The sequence below is a fragment of the Coregonus lavaretus genome (genome assembly GCF_964263955.1).
Source record: "Coregonus lavaretus genome assembly, chromosome: 24".
NCBI classification, from domain to species: domain Eukaryota; kingdom Metazoa; phylum Chordata; class Actinopteri; order Salmoniformes; family Salmonidae; genus Coregonus; species Coregonus lavaretus.
In genome coordinates, this window is record NC_140011.1 from 31,763,999 (window position 1) to 31,780,843 (window position 16,845).

Below are 16,845 nucleotides of genomic sequence, written 5' to 3' on the forward strand. Positions count from 1 at the left end.
CTGTGCCATTAAAACCCTTAACTCATCCAGAATGCCGCAGCCCATCTGGTGTTCAACCTTCCCAAGTTCTCTCACGTCACTCCACTCCTCCGCACACTCCACTGGCTTCCAGTTGAAGCTCGCATCTGCTACAAGACCATGGTGCTTGCCTACGGAGCTGTGAGGGGAACGGCACCTCCGTACCTTCAGGCTCTGATCAGTCCCTATACCCAAACGAGGGCATTGCGTTCATCCACCTCTGGCCTGCTGGCCCCCCTACCTCTGCGGAAGCACAGTTCCCGCTCAGCCCAGTCAAAACTGTTCGCTGCTCTGGAACCCCAATGGTGGAACAAGCTCCCTCACGATGCCAGGACAGCGATGCCAGGAGTCACTCACCACCTTCCGGAGACACTTGAAACCCCACCTCTTTAAGGAATACCTGGGATAGGATAAAGTAATCCTTCTACCCCCCCTTACCCCCTTACCCCCCCCCCCCCCCCCCCCCCCCCCCCCCAAAAAAAAAAAACCCATTGTAAAGTGGTTATCCCACTGGCTATAAGGTGAATGCACCAATTTGGATAAGAGCGTCTGCTAAATTACGTAAATGTAAATGTAAGCGGGGCCTAAGTAGGGCAGTGATGTCACGGTCTATCCAGCAGAGGGCAACAGAGTCCAGAACCTCCAGGAACTGAACTCATTCTCATCCTCAATTCTCTGTCTGCTAGGCCGGAGAGCTGTATGTGCTGCCTGGTGGTGAAATACAATGTCTGCTCTGACCCCAAAGACAGGGTGAGCCAGAGAAAGGGAGAGAGAGGGGGCATTGAGGGAGGGAGGGAGGGAGGGAGGGAGGGAGGGAGGGAGGGAGGGAGGGGCACAGACAGACAGAGTGCAGAGAGCGCACAGTGAGAAGTGATCAATACATTGTCTTGCAGCAAAGTGTACCTGTGGTCTGAATTATAAAAGCACTGAGCAAGCATATTACATGAACACACAAACTACAGTATGTTAAACCTGAGCATCTATGGTTCAAAGACTCAAAGGGACACACTCATATATGAAAATAGAGATTTATATAAAAACAAGTTTAAGACAAGTTTAAGGCAAAATGTATAAATAGATTTAGGACTTTATATATGATCTTCTCATATGATCTGTACTGTCTGTAGCTTATTCCGCTGCATGCATCAGAGCTCTTTGGTGGTACTGCTAGGTAGTACTAGGAACCGATGAGGTCAATGAGCTCAGGTTTTTCTCTCTTACTCATTGTTCTCATCAACTCCACCCACAGGGAACTGACTTTTCCACCAGTTTTTGTCTGGTCAGCAATCACCTTGTCTACACATTACATACTTGGAAGCCATTCAGAGATTTCAGCAAAAGTCCAATGACCTCGTTCTCTCTCTAAACAATGGTCCAATCACAGCCTCTGCCTTTGAGGAAAGCTCCAATCAAGTGCTGTTCTGTTGACAGGCAGGTGCGTTGGTGAGCAGCAGGCGAACCTTCCCTCGTAGGAAGTTGGTGTGGACACGGAGCAGCTCAGATAGTGATGACACCTTCCTAGTCACTGAGTCACCTACTGCTGGTGCTGGAGGAAGGGACAAGTCCTGTTCAATGGATGGGAGGAAGAACAAGGTTTACCATACAACCCTGAAAAGAAAGCACCACTCATCTGTTCTGTGGAAGCGGGTCTATTCCAGGATCTTCCTGGCCTGCTACTCCAAACCAAATGGTATGCAGCCCAATAGAACCCCAATTCTGACGCCTTTCCACTAACTTCCACTGCCATGCCCGGCCTGCTCAATGCCATCTCAGTCACTGAACTGCCCTACCCTGAAAAGGCACAGGTTTCTGAGAAGAGTGGCGCCTCTGACAGAGGAGCAAACAAAGTGCGGCAGGTAGGCGTTGGCACACTGAGGGGAGAGGGCAGAGAGGGCAGGGGAACGTCTGACTGACTATACCCATCACAGGCGGCTGATGGCACCTTAATTAGGGAGGACGGGCTCATAGAAATGGCTGGAATGGAAATAAATGGAACGGTATCCAACACATGTGTTGGATACCATTCAATTCACTCCATTCCAGGCATTATTATGAGACATCCTCCCCTCACCAGCCTATGGTCCATGACCTTTCCAAGAACACCTATCTATTCCCAACGAGGAAGGGACAAGTCCTGTTCAATGGATGGGAGGAAGAACAAGGTTTAGCATACAACCCTGAAAAGAAAGCACCACTCATCTGTTCTGTGGAAGCGGGTCTATTCCAGGATCTTCCTGGCCTGCTACTCCAAACCAAATGGTATGCAGCCCAATAGAACCCCAATTCTGACGCCTTTCCACTAACTTCCACTGCCATGCCCGGCCTGCTCAATGCCATCTCAGTCACTGAACTGCCCTACCCTGAAAAGGCACAGGTTTCTGAGAAGAGTGGCGCCTCTGACAGAGAAGCAAACAAAGCGCGGCAGGTAGGCGTTGGCACACTGAGGGGAGAGGGCAGAGAGGGCAGGGGAACGTCTGACTGACTATACCCATCACAGGCGGCTGATGGCACCTTAATTAGGGAGGACGGGCTCATAGAAATGGCTGGAATGGAAATAAATGGAACGGTATCCAACACATGTGTTGGATACCATTCCATTCACTCCATTCCAGGCATTATTATGAGACATCCTCCCCTCACCAGCCTATGGTCCATGACCTTTCCAAGAACACCTATCTATTCCCAACGAAGCTGTCTGCCGGGGAAGTCCAGTACAGTATAGTACGTACAAACTGACTCACACATACGGTAGAAAATAAACTGACACACAAACATATCTGATAAGTGGGATAGGAGTTTTTCCTGGTCAGGTCATGTGATCAGGAATAACTCTGGGCCTATTGGGGCAAGGAGGTTTTCTTTACCATGTGATCAGACCAGGAACTCTCCTGGCCCTACATAACAAACTGTTCACACCACAGTCCCATCCACTGGCCATGCTGTAGACGAGACACTCACACTCCTCAGTGAGTCACCTGGATGTGGAGGCTGCGCAGCACCTGGCCCAGGCTGTGGATGTTGCTCTTGTTGTTGTCAATGAGGATCTGCACGGCAGCACGGCTCACTGACTCCCTCACAGCACCCAGGGCCTGGCCAAACAGAGACAGCCCTGACTGGACCTCCAGAGCCTGCAGCCCAGTCTGGGAATACACACACATAGTACACATTACATACACACATTACATAAATGTATATGCTAAAACAAAACTCACAGAATGTCATTATACATAATCATTATACAGCTAAAGACGCATTCACATTAGGGTGAATGTACTCCAGTATTAATGGGTACACTGTACAGAAATACATTTATTGGCAGGCAGAGCTCAGTGAACTCAATGGACTCAATGTAAGTTCAAATCAAATCAAATTGTAAAGTCACATGCTTCGTAAACAATAGGTGTGGACTTACAGCAAAAGAAAATAGAGAAATAATAGAAAAGTAAAACACGTAATAATAAAAGTCATAATTGTTGCACAATTAATAACGATAACTTGGCAATATACAAAGGGTACCAGTACCGAGATGATGTGCATGGGTTTGAGGTAATTGAGGTAGATATGTACTGTACATATACACTACCGGTTTTAGAACACCTACTCATTCAAGGGTTTTTCTATATTTTTACTATTTTCTACATTGTAGAATAATAGTGAAGACATCAAAACTATGAAATAACAAATATGGAATCATGTAGTAACCAAAAAAGTGTTAAACAAATCAAAATATATTTTATATTTGAGATTCTTCAAATAGCCACCCTTTGCCTTGATGACAGCTTTGCACACTTGTAGTATCTGAGGAATTATGACTTTGTTAATGTTTGCAAATGGTAGCTTAGAGAATGTTGATTTGGCCCAGGGAGACATCTGAAGAGCAGTTCTATAGGAGTACACTAAAGCAGAGGAAGTCTGTTAGGTGACCTCCTGGGATTGGTCTGTAGGGGAAACACCCATATCAGATTACATAGGATAAATACTTGTTGAAGACAAAGGAGGTCAGAATAGCATATTTAGAATTTGGGTTGGCTGTTCTCCAGATGCCGGCAGGTATCTGTAAATTGAAGCTGTAACCCTTTGATATAAATACATCTTTATGATCGAAGTACAGCGTCAGCGGATTTCCTTGGTCTCACAGCATGATTAGCAACGTTTTCTCGACACAACACACTCTTAGAAATAAAGTAACAGATAGTAAACAGTAGCAGCGGCATATGTGATGAGTCAAAAAAGTTAGTGCAAAAAGGGTCAATGTAGATAGTCCAGGTAGCTATTTGGTTAACTATTTAACCAATTATTTAGCAGTCTTATGGCTTGGGGATAGAAGCTGTTCAGGGTCCTGTTGGTTCCAGACTTGGTGCATCGGTCCCATTTGCAGTGTGGTAGCAGAGAGAACAGTCTATGACTTGGGTGGCTGGAATCTTTGACAATTTTTAGGGCCTTCCTCTGTCACCGCCTGGTATAGAAGTCCTGGATGGCAGGGGTACGGCCCCAGTGATGTACTGGGCCGTCCGCACTACCCTCTGTAGCGCCTTACGATCGCTGCTGAGCAGTTGCCATACCAAGCGGTGAAGCAGCCAATCAAGATGCTCTCAAGGGTGCAGCTGTATAACTTTTTGAGGATCTGAGGGCCCATGCCAAATCTTTTTAGCCTCCTGATGGGGAAGAGGCATTGTCGAGCCCTCTTCACCACTGTGTTGGTGTGTTTGGACCATGATAGATCCTTAGTGATCTGGACACCAAGGAACTTGAAGCTCTCGACCCGGTCCACTACAGCCTTGTCGATGTGAATGGGGGCGTGCTCGGCCCTTCATTTCCTGTAGTCCATGATCAGCTCCTTTGTCTTGCTGAGGTTAAGGGAGAGGTTCTTGTCCTGGTACCATACTGCCAGGTCTCTGACCTCCTCCCTATAGGCTGCCTCATTGTCGTTTGTGATCAGGCCTACCACCATCGTTTTGTCAGAAAACTTAATGATGGTGTTTGAGTCGTGCGCGGCCAAGCAGGTGAACAGGGAGTACAGGAGGGGACTAAGCACACACCCCTGAGGGGCTCCCGTGTTGAGGGTCAGCGTGGCAGATGTGTTGTTGCCTACCCTCACCACATGGGGGCATCCCATCAGGAAGTCCAGGTTCCAGTTGCAGAGGGAGGTGTGTGATGAGCTTGGAGGGCACTATGGTGTTGAACGCTGAGCTGTAGTCAATTAACAGCATTTTCACATAGGTGTTCCTTTGGTCCAAGTAGGAAAGGGCAGTGTGGAGTGCAATAGAGATTACATCATCTGTGGATCTGTTGGGGCGTTATGCGAATTGGAGTGGGTCAAGGATGTCGGGATGATGGTGTGGATGTGAGCCAGCCTTTCAAAGCATTTCATGGCTACAGATGTGAGTGCTACAGGGCAATAGTCATTTAGACAGGTTACCTTAGCGTTCTTGCTGAATTTTGGCACTTTAACAAGTCTTTATTCATTTAGGAATCTGATTTATTGAATTATCCATGTGGTCTGTATTAAAGGGCACTTCATTTAAAATAACAGGCTTTTCAAATTCAATATTGGTGCACAATTTCTACTTAACATATTTCACTCATTTCGTGGAACAACCCAGGTATTGAACTGACAGACAGGTACTCACATCCTTTTTCTCCCAGACTACAAAGTCAACATTTGTCAGAGGAACCACAAACGTGCCTGTCACTCCACACCCTGCCTTGCAACCTCGCTGTGAGAGGGAAGTAAGGCCAGACATATTGACAGAGTTAGGGCAAGATGAGACACACCAACAGATCAAACACACTAATAAAACGGAATTGTCTCTGTACATAATAGACTCTAATAATATCATAATCTGTCTTCTAATGTGACATTTTTCAAACATGTAAAAGTAGCTCAGGTCCATCTAGTGATGGTTTGGCTTCAGTCAGTGTCTCACCAGAGCTGTCTCTGTGTCGCGGGCCTCCATGATGAAGCGGTCCAGAACGCGGGGGTCACAGATGGGCCTAACAGAAGAAGGGAGGCCTCGTCCTGCCCACTGGAGTACTATCAGCAGTAGTACCACCACTGAGGGGGGGGGGGTGGGACGACGACAACGACAATACACATCATCAGGCTAATGCTAGAAATGGTGGCTGAGAGCAGTCACAGACTGGCAGCAAATCCGACAATCACATAACAGGCAGTTATGTCAACCGTGTTCCAGAGAATAGAGGATCACTGGAGCAGATATACTGTAAATGATGTACAATAACTGACTGTTGGGACTGTTTGGACTGGGACAACTCATTGGTGGGTTAAACATGAGGTGGGTAATAAAATATAATTCTGATTTACTTCTGCAGGAGTATTTACACAGAAGGGACATCAACCCCCTATGACAACTAACTCCCAGGTTCACTTTCCCAGATTTATTGACCAATAACTGCAGATAGGTTTGTGGTCTATCTAACCCCTAGAAGAACACATAAACACAATGTCAGATAAATAATCATGAGGTTATTGTGCTTGCCACTCTTACTGTAATACATTGTTTCAGAACATAATGATACCTTACTGTATGTCATGGATTTGTATAGAGGTATATAGGCCTAGTATATGCCAATTTAGGCTATGAACCCTTGTTGGTAAATCTAGTGCAGAAATTGAGGTCAAGTGGTTTCTATTTTGCTTTCTAATGCAAGGACTCATTGGAAAGGTAGATTATCCTGGTTGTCCTACAAATATTGGAGTGACTGCTGTACACACCTTTTCTATTCATATACTGTCCATACTGTCTATACACCCTATTATATTTGTGTTCAGGGCTCTGACATTGTTCGTTCTGATATGGATAGATCTAACCTCCTTAACATGTTTGCTTCAGTATTACTTTCTATCACAAAAACAGTATTGTTATCAAATAAAACATATTTCAATGGTGTGCAATATATATCTTACCCGAAATGGAAGACATTCGCAAAATGGTCCAACATTTTTAGAATGCACTGCTAAACAAAGTACATGTGCAATATACTCCGTAAAAAAAAACACTTCCGTCGCCGAATTGTCTAGTTTTTAGGCCTACACTATATGAAATTAGCTCGAAATAGGCTTTCTTCACTTGTGTCCTTGTCTCTTGTTCAGAGCGCAATGGAATGTCCCGTGCGCACCAGAGACGAAAGCTAGATGGTCTCTCCGGGGGCGGCATTTTCATTCCAGGTTAACTGTGTCGTGTTTTGGCAAACTGCCATGCACTTATTGATTTATCTTACCACCTGTATGCTGAACATACAAGTACAGGCTGTCATTCTTCAGCGGTCTGTTCTAAATGAGGAGAATGGATGGCATTGATGTACCCGGTAACCTACCGCCATCCGGATCCCCACAGCGCCCCCGTTGACTCGCCCACCTGATGACATCATAAACGTTTTTGTGATATAGTTTCTAGTCTTTTGTAAATGATATAAGAATGGGGAAATGCCATATTTAGATTTGCAATGGTTGCCATATGCTTTGAATGAACATTGATTAAAATGCCTAATTGATTATGGTGCATAAAGTTATTTTCTCTGTTGTTTTATTTGTGTGGAAAGTAATTTAGCACAGATAGGCCTATGGAGTCTATGTATATAAATTACATTTACTTTTGATACTTAAGTATATATAAACATTTTCCATTAAGGTATGTTTACTTTTACTCAAGTATGACAATTGGGTACTTTTTCCACTACTGGAAACCATACACAAAATGTATCATGTGACCAAATATTTAAGAGTATGTGAAGGAAGAAACCACATGGATAAAGTAGTAACAAGTTAGGTCCAAAAAAACAGATTTTCCCAAAATCTAATGAATTTGTGTTATAGGTTTCATGATGCTTGTATCTAAACCAAAGTAGATCGTTTTAAGATTGTTTTGTACATCAGTTGGGGTCTCTATGAGCTACAATATGAGGTTTTAAACCTAGCTTGAAAGTGCATTATTGTAGCTGTGTGGGGTAATATAGTCAAAATGTTTGCTTTGGGGTAAGTTGAGTCAAATGCCATTGGGTAAGTTGAGCCAATGGTCACCATACCCCATACAAATTATGATTACATTTAGTCAGTTAATTATAATATGCATTGTATTTTTGCAATGTGTCAAGCATATGAACTCAAGATGAGTGCATTTTTATTGTTAAAGAGCAGACATCATCATGCCCTGTGTATACAATGTAAAACAAGCAGGGGTCTAGCCCCCATTGAGGTTCTTGAGAGAGCTGACAAGAAAGTGAGAGACGGGAAGGAAGTCCATTGGAGCAGCAGCAAGGGATGAATAAATGGACTGAATGACACTGAAGAGATACATTGACAAAAAAGAAAAGGATCATGTACCTGTGAGAAAGAGAGGCTATGATAGTGTACCAAAGGCAAAAAGACCTCATCTGATGACATGGAGTCTGAACTTGCTAAACATATGAAGAATCTCATGGACCAGATTCATTGGCTTAGTAGCTTCAAATGCAGAGAACTTGCCTACGAATTGACACATCAAAACAACATCCCTGTCCCAGACAATTGGTCAAGAAATGGAAGAGTAAGTGATATTGAACAGAGATATTTATTTCTGAATGTAGGCATACAGTTGAAGTCGGAAGTTTACATACACTTAGGTTGGAGTCATTAAAACTTGTTTTTCAACCACTCCACACATTTCTTTTTAACAAACTATAGTTTTGGCAAGTCGGTTGGGACATCTACTTTGTGCATGAGAGAAGTAATTTTTCCAACAATTGTTTACAGACAGATTATTTCACTTATAATTCACTGTATCACAATTCCAGTGGGTCAGAAGTTTACATACACTAAGTTGACTGTGCCTTTAAACAGCTTGGAAAATTCCAGAAAATGATGTCATGGCTTTAGACGCTTCTGATAGGCTAATTGTCATCACTTGAGTCAATTGGAGGTGTACCTGTTGCTGTATTTCAAGGCCTACCTTCAAACTCAGTGCCTCTTTGCTTGACATCATGGGAAAATCAAAAGAAATCATCCAAACTGTAGACGTCCACAAGTCTGGTTCATCCTTGGGAGCAATTTCCAAACGCCTGAAGGTACTACGTTCATCTGTACAAACAATCGTTCGCAAGTATAAACACCATGGGACCACGCAGCCGTCATACCGCTCAGGAAGCAGACGCATTCTGTCTCCTAGAGATGGTGCGAAAAGTGCAAATCAATCCCAGAACAACAGCAAAAGACCTTGTGAAGATGCTGCAGGAAACAGGTACAAAAGTATCTATATCCACAGTAAAACGAGTCCTATATCGACATAACCTGAAAGGCCACTCAGCAAGGAAGAAGCCACTGCTCCAAAACCGCCATAAAAAAGCCAGACTACGGTTTGCAACTGCACATGGGGACAAAGATCATACTTTTGGATAAATGTCCTCTGGTCTGATGAAACAAAAATAGAACTGTTTGGCCATAATGACAATCGTTATGTTTTGATGAAAAAGGGGGTGGCTTGCAAGCCGAAGAACACCATCCCAACCGTGAAGAACGGGGGTGGCAGCATCATGCTGTGGGGGTGCTTTGCTGCAGGAGGGACTGGTGCACTTCACAAAATAGATGGCATCATGAGGAAGGAAAATTATGTGGATATATTGAAGACATCAGTCAGGAAGTTAAAGTTTGGTCGCAAATAGGTCTTCCAAATGGACAATGACCACAAGCATACTTCCAAAGTTGTGGCAAAATGGCTTAAGGACAACAAAGTCAAGGGATTGGAGTGGCCATCACAAAGCCCTGACCTCAATCCTATAGAAAATGTGTGTGCAGAACTGGAAAAGCGTGTGCGAGCATGGAGGCCTACAAACCTGACTCAGTTACTCCAGCTCTGTCAGGAGGAATGGGCCAAAATTCACCCAACTTATTGTGGGAAGCTTGTGGAAGGCTACCCAAAATGTTTGACCCAAGTTAAAACAATTTAAAGGCAATGCTACCAAATACTAATTGAGTATATGTAAACTTCTGACCCACTGGGAATGTGATGAAAGAAATAAAAGCTGAAATAAATCATTCTCTCTACTATTATTCTGACATTTCACATTCTTCAAATAAAGTGGTGATCCTAACTGACCTAAAACAGGGAATTTTAAAGGAGTTTAAATGTATTTGGCTTCAACTTCAACTGTATCTCATAGAGTGGACTTTAGCTTTCCTATTTAACTGAATTTCACTGATCTATGCATGCTTTCACCAATGATTGACCTTAATTGATAGCTGATTGCGTGTGTGTGCTGTGACTTGGAGATTTGCTGTGCTTAATTTTATTAACTTTTTAAATTATCCTCCTGTGATTGGAGCATCCCCTAAACAACTCTCTCTTTCATTGCAGTTCACACCCTCTGCCTCCTTTATAACCTGTGGTGCACCTGTGTATTCGGGTCGAGTACGTCCGTGGCGCTGGAGTGCAAGATACAAGTTGTCGTCCAAACTACAAAGGTCTGAACTACGGAGCTCTGGTTGGAGCTAGCTCATAGTGGTATCTGTCCTAAACATAGTTCGCCCTGCGTTCAGGGTTGTCGCTATCGTTTTTTATTTTGTAGTTCTTGCTCCAAGCGGGGTATGTATCATCATCAGGGTATGTATCATTGACTGTTGTTATTTATACTGGCACATTTTTTACAGAATATGGCCAATTGGTTTTGAATGTTGTAACTGAAAGATCTTTGTAATAAAATGTAATTGTTGATAAAGTTTTGCCTGGTCCATTGTATTGCTCATGACCCAATCCAATAGGTGGCCTGTCGTCACACACCTGTGTTTCTTATGGTGCTTTCAAGACAACTGGGAACTCTGAAAAAAACAAGGTCGAATCAGGACGTCAGTGATCTTCAGGTCAGAAAGTCAGAGCTCTAGAAAGAGGCCTGAGATCCCGTCTTGGAATTCCGAGTTGGATGACCGTTCAAAACACATTTTCCCAGTCAGAGCAATTATTTTTGGCGAGTTCCCTGGTGTCTTGAACGCAATGAAGTCGGAAGTCGGAGATTTCCGAGTTGCGAGTTCCCAGTTGTTTTGAATGCAGCATCTCACTGGTTGAGGTGTTCCCCTTTATTAAACAGAAACTGGCGTAGTCTGGTAGTTGAGCCATTTTAGTCACAGCCCCTCCCTGCCAGGGTGTGACACATACATTTAAGATATACAATATACCACCCCCCCATTCCATGAATTAAACTTTGACCTACCCGCACTATCACAGGACACCATCACCCACTTACCCCAAGGTGGCTCAATTTACCCTGTCCCTATGCTCAGCCTACCCCATACCAGGGGTAAGTTGTGCCAAGAGACTACTTTTTTTGGACACGCTATGTTTTCAAAACTGTTATGTTTACATAAATTCTGATTATTTCCAGGGATACCCAACATCCTGAAATATATGTAGATATCTTTGTTAGAAATAATACTATATTTCCCTTGATGTAGTGATGCTGAATGTAAAACATGGCTCAACATACCACACTCTCCCCTGAAAATTGGCTATATGTCCTTTTATTGTTTGGGGGTGACCTGCAGACCTATTAATATAGCTTTAGGGATTTTATTAGACCCAAAAAGATTGCATTTGCCAATAAGGACAGAGCAACCAAATAAGAACCACTCAGCTGTGCTTTAGCAACGAAAAAAACGACAAGCATCTAAAAGTCTTTTGTCCGGTCAATGCTGCCAATGGGGTGCATTTAAAACCCCTTCCTGTCCTCTTTCTTGGTTCTGGTTCCTAAAATAAATGAAGTTACATAGTGGTGTCAGTCTATTTGCATTTCTTGACAGTTAAAGGTTGCTTCAAAGTAGACCAAATACAGGTCATGTTTCTTACCCCCCCGCCCAAAAAAAATAATAAATAAATGTTTGACCACAGAAGTAATGGATAGCAGGTAGCCTAGTGGTTTAGAGCATTGGGCCAGTAACTAAAATGTAAACGTAGAAGTTTGACAGAAGCTCCCTCTAGTGTATGTATGAATAAATACATTTGCATCATATACCATTTGATCCCACAATACTAAAACCTTGCTTTTATGTCTGCCACCATTAAAGCTATAGACAAAACCTGTTCTAGTATGGCAACATGTCATCAGGCACACAGTCATTGTCGAAGATCTGGTAGTTCTTGTCCACGTCCATCCGTCCCTTCAGAAACTTCTCTAGGGTCTTGATAGGCACCTCCACCACAGCATTGTTGACCCTGTCATTCAGACCATAGGCCCCAAACACAGGGAAGCGGTAGCGCTCTAGGTAGGGGGCATTGTGGTCGTAGTCTGGACAGCAGTAGGCCGTCCACATGTACTCTGGGATGCCCACACGTTCCTGGTTGTCTCGCCGGATCATGTTCCCAGCCGAGGTAACTCCCGTGATGACATAGGCATTGCCGCGGCAGTAGTTGTTGAGGCGTTGTCTGATGCGGTCCTCGTGCTGGGCCCAGGGGCCAGTTTTGAACTCTCTGATCTGAGGCACCACGTTGGACAGGGTGTAGGTGGCTGCCTTGTCCAGGGGCTCCGACTGGTGCTGGTCTGGGTTCAATTGGCCACGCTCATACTGGGCCACATCTGTAAAGTCGTCCAGCACCGCCTGACTGTCCATGAGACGCATGTGCATCTGAGCCGACTGGGGGAAGACCTCCATATTACTGCTGGCTTTACTGGAGGCCAGCTAGAGAGAGAGAGAGAGAGAGAGAGAGAGAGAGAGAGAGAGAGAGAGAGAGAGAGAAAGAGAGAGAGTGGGGTCATTAATTTGGGTATTTTTTAAATTATAACCTACTTTTGTAATTAGGTGAAATTAAAGAGCTCTATATTTATCACGGTAATTCATGCTATTACTAAAGGAAGATAGTGAGTTATGCAAAAAACAAAGGCTCACACATTCTCTGATCAAGACAGTGAGCTTTAGTTTTTGAATATCGTGCAAGTCCATATCTAAAGGACCACAATAGACTCCTTCATATGAGAACATAATTGTAGTTACAGAAATGTGAATTCTCACACTGGGAAAAAAAACACAGTTGTTACAATGATCAACTTCCCTTCCCTTCCCTCTGTCCTCAACTCACCTGTGGTTCATACATCCAGGGCTGGTCCATGCTCTTCTCCCCGTCAGACCGTTTGAAGGTATAGGCAGAGTAGAGGGGCATGTGTCTGTGGGGGTCATAGAGGGTGACGAATCGGGGCTTGTCCTCCAGGCGCTGGCAGATCTTCTTCAGGTTGCTGCCCCCCAGGTAGCCCCGTGGTGGGCTGCCCATGTACATAGAGTCCTTACAGCGCTCCACATGGTCAAAGTCCTCCACCACGCCACACCAGCCCCAGGGCACCCACAGGAACATACTCAGAGCAGCATACCAAGACTGCCGCCATATAGACCCCATGCTCTAAAGAAATAGCTCTGCTCTGATACCTTCACACTCCTCTGTCACTGATTCTTCAGTCTGTCAGTCTCATCAGCATTTAGCAGTCTGTCAGAGTTACAGTATTACTTTCATGCAAAGCAATGTAATACGATTGGCCGGGACTCACCTGTAACCCTGATGCTCCCAGTTCTAGCCATTCCCACATCCAGTGGGTGAAACTTACACGAGTCACATGTTCAAAGGCACTGAGAACTGTAGGTCGCCTAATATGGAGAGGCCTTTCTCATCATCAAATTAAATCAAATTGTATTCGTCAAATACACCGTTTGCAGCAGGTATAAAAGGTGCAGCGAAATGCTTTTGTGCTAGCTCCCTCAACAGTGCAGTACATTAATCAATAAGAATAAAAGTCAAGTCAAGTAAAAAATAACAAGTAATAGAAGTAATAGAAGATATGAGTGGCTCTAGTTTACGAGAAAGTTAATGTTAAAAAATATATACCGCATACACTCAGACATCATTCATATTCGCCCATGCACACAAACACTTTGTCTACTGACCACACAGCTCAACATGTTCTGAGCGGCTGGTTGGGCTGAGCTACGGGCACATTTTGGAGGATGACTTTTAATGTGTCAGTTAGAGTCATCTGAGAGGTAAATTAATTATGAGGCATAAATTAGAGCCAGGTCACATGGTAAGGAAAAAACAATGTCCTAAAAGTGTGCAGGACCTTCTCTGCAGAAACAGCGGTTTTGGATTAGTTCGTAGAGTAAAGGGAAACCATATGACTTGATCAAACAGCAACTTATGTATCTCTACATAATGTTCCTGTACTCTAATGCTAACTATCACTTACCTGAACAGGTTATACATAATAACCCAGTAATAACCATGATAAAAGCTACTATGATTGGCAAATGGGGACTGTAAACCAAAATCATGTATGAAAAGATGTGTTCATAATGGTATACTGTAGCATTCTGTGTGACTGGTTGAAACAGTAAAACATGACACCTGGAAGTCAGAGAACTCATTTGTTTTATTCAAAGAAGATACACTCTTTACCACTTTTGATGGTATAATCCATTTTACAACCACTTTACAACTATGAGCAGATAACACCTCTCCATGAATGGCTGACACACTAAACCATTGTATGTGAATGCCACTGAGCTGTTTTATAAGGGGACAGATAGAGGCCAAGACAATTGCAGTTAAAAAGAGTGCTACAAATACAGAGAATGGAGGGACAATTAGCCTACGCTACAACAGAAGTCATTTGGAGGGACAATTAGTTTACTTTACAACATAAGTCATCTGGAGGGACAATTAGCCTACGCTACAACAGAAGTCATTTGCAAACGCAGATCTTAGATAATAAAAGCATTTCCAAAGCATGACAAATGCTATGAATGTTCTGTTACAAATACAAAACTTTTAACAAACTACCAGTGCACATCATACTTAATCATTATAAAAACTACTAGTGCACTGAGCATTTGAGATACTATTTCATATCAAGGCCAAAAAAGCGAATGTGTTTATTACATTACATTCAAAATGCTATAATAGTAGAGCTATGGAGATAGTTGGAAACCATTGAGCACACAGAGTAGGTGTGTGTGGTAGCTGCTGGGGAGATTTTAGATGGTGTGGTGGAGGTACAGAGGGAGGGGAGATGGGGAGATGCAGTTGTCATAGAAGAGCTGCAGGTTCTGGTCCACGTCCATCCGTGTCTTCAGGAAGTTCTCCAAGTCCTGGACAGTTATCTCGTTGACTTTGTTGCCCTCCTTGGCGTTCTTGGCCAGGGCAGCCTGGGAGGGGAAGCGGATGCGGACATCGTGGGGGGCGTTGCGGTCGTAGTCGGTGCAGCAGTAGGCAGTCCACACGTCCTCAGGGATGGCCACACGGTCCTGGTTGTTCCGGCGAATCATGTGACCTGTAGTGGTCACCCCTGTGACGATGAAGGCGGTGCCGCGGCAGTAGTTGTTGAGGCGGACACGGACGCGCTCCTCGTGCTCACGCCACGGCCCAATGTTGAACTCTCTGATCTCTGGCACCACGTTGGTCAGGGTGTAAGTGGAGGCACGGTCATGGGGGTCAGACTGGTGCTGGTCTGGGTTGAGGTGGCCACGTTCATACAGGACCACGTCAGAGTAGTCGTCCAGCACTGCCTGGCTGTCCTCAAACTTCATGTGCAGGTAGCCGGTAGGGAAGGGTAGCATGTTCCCATTGCCATCAACATCTGCCAGCTGGAGAGAGAGGGGAGAAGGATCAGTGCATCACTCACAGATTGTAGACTACATAGTAATAAACAACATATACAACATTGGAATTTTGTTTGGATGAAGTATCCATTTAAATGGAACAAATGTAAGCGATGTGCCAAAATAGCTATAATATGGATAACACTGATGAGACTGAACAAAAGGGAAAGGAGCTACATGCTGTTCAATGAAGGGCTATGATAAATCAGTTAACAGCTATAACATCTCAACTCCTGTCACTGCAGAATAGGGACTTAAAATTACCATACTTTTCAGATAGGAAACACGTATAACATAACATTTGGGGAGTAGACTCACAACAACAGCAAAAATGTGTTTGACTGACCTGTGGCTCATACATCCAGGGGTAGTCCACACGCCGGTCTCCCTCGGTCTTCTTGAAGGAGTAGGCTGAGTAGACGGGGATTCGTTTCTGAGGGTCGTATAGGGTCACGAAGCGTGGCTTGTCTGCATAGCGCTGACAAATCTTCTTCAGTTTGGCATCAATGATTCCCCGTGGTGGGGTTCCCATGTATAAGGAGTCCTTGCATCGCTCTACATGGTTGAAGTCCTCAACCACAGTGGCCGGAGCTCTAGGTGCACTATGGAACAGGGAGAACACCAACACCAACCAGCCCGGAGAGAATTGCATGGCTCTTACCAGAACGACTGCAGGAGAGCGAAATGAAAGACAAGGTGTAGAGTTAGAATTCAAATGCCACAGACCAGATATGCAAAGTGAGTAAAATAATGTGACAGAGGCATCTGCTATCCAATCAATTTGGGTTGTGAGCGAATAACAAGAATAGGCGTTGGCCTGTTCTCTATTGTCCAATCAGCAAAGTCTTACGTGTATTTACTGTAACTTTTACAGCTGAAAATATAAGAACATAAGTGGTGACAGAGCAGTAGTATCCTAACATACAAGGAGGCCAGGTCACTTTAACCTCTATCGAGAAGCAACCCACGCACAAACCCCAAAGTAGACAAGGACACAGTAATAAATGTCAGCCTGAGAGACTATCCCCACTGCTACCATCAATCTAGCAATTTAGGGGGAACTTTAAGGGGAACAACCTGAGTAGGATTTGACCAAGCATAAAGGCCATAAAGACCTTGTTAAATCTAATCTAATCAAATCAAATTGTAATTAATTTTATTTGTCACATGCTTCGTAAACAACAGGTGTAGATTAACAGTGAATC

General features: G+C 44.0%; 2 protein-coding genes across 2 annotated transcripts; both read right to left on the reverse strand.

The window, feature by feature from the left end:
- Nucleotides 1-1,030: 1,030 nt before the first annotated feature.
- On the reverse strand, nt 1,031-7,157 carry LOC311099647 (erythropoietin-like). Its single transcript, XM_084140368.1, has 5 exons — nt 6,947-7,157; nt 5,946-6,073; nt 5,649-5,735; nt 2,994-3,158; nt 1,031-1,583 (listed from the first exon to the last, which is right to left on the reverse strand). The coding sequence occupies exons 1-5, from the start codon at nt 6,960-6,962 to the stop codon at nt 1,428-1,430; spliced, it is 552 nt and encodes a 183-aa protein (XP_083996494.1). The 5' UTR covers nt 6,963-7,157; the 3' UTR covers nt 1,031-1,427.
- Nucleotides 7,158-15,016: 7,859 nt separating this feature from the next.
- LOC311099825 (endonuclease domain-containing 1 protein) lies at nt 15,017-16,172 on the reverse strand (the record flags this gene model as incomplete). The annotated part of the gene is made up of 2 exons (XM_084140567.1): nt 15,017-15,625; nt 15,987-16,172. 2 exons carry the CDS (start codon nt 16,170-16,172, stop codon nt 15,017-15,019), a joined length of 795 nt encoding a protein of 264 aa, XP_083996693.1.
- Between the last annotated feature and the right edge of the window lie 673 nt (nt 16,173-16,845).

Excerpts from the sequence above, each read along its gene's own strand:
- LOC311099647 (XM_084140368.1), bottom strand. Across the intron at positions 3,159-5,648 it reads TAGTCTGGGAGAAAAAGGAT|ACTGGGCTGCAGGCTCTGGA; the intron begins GTGAGTACCTGT and ends GTGTATTCCCAG. Across the intron at positions 1,584-2,993 it reads TGCGCAGCCTCCACATCCAG|GACTTGTCCCTTCCTCCAGC; the intron begins GTGACTCACTGA and ends TCCATTGAACAG.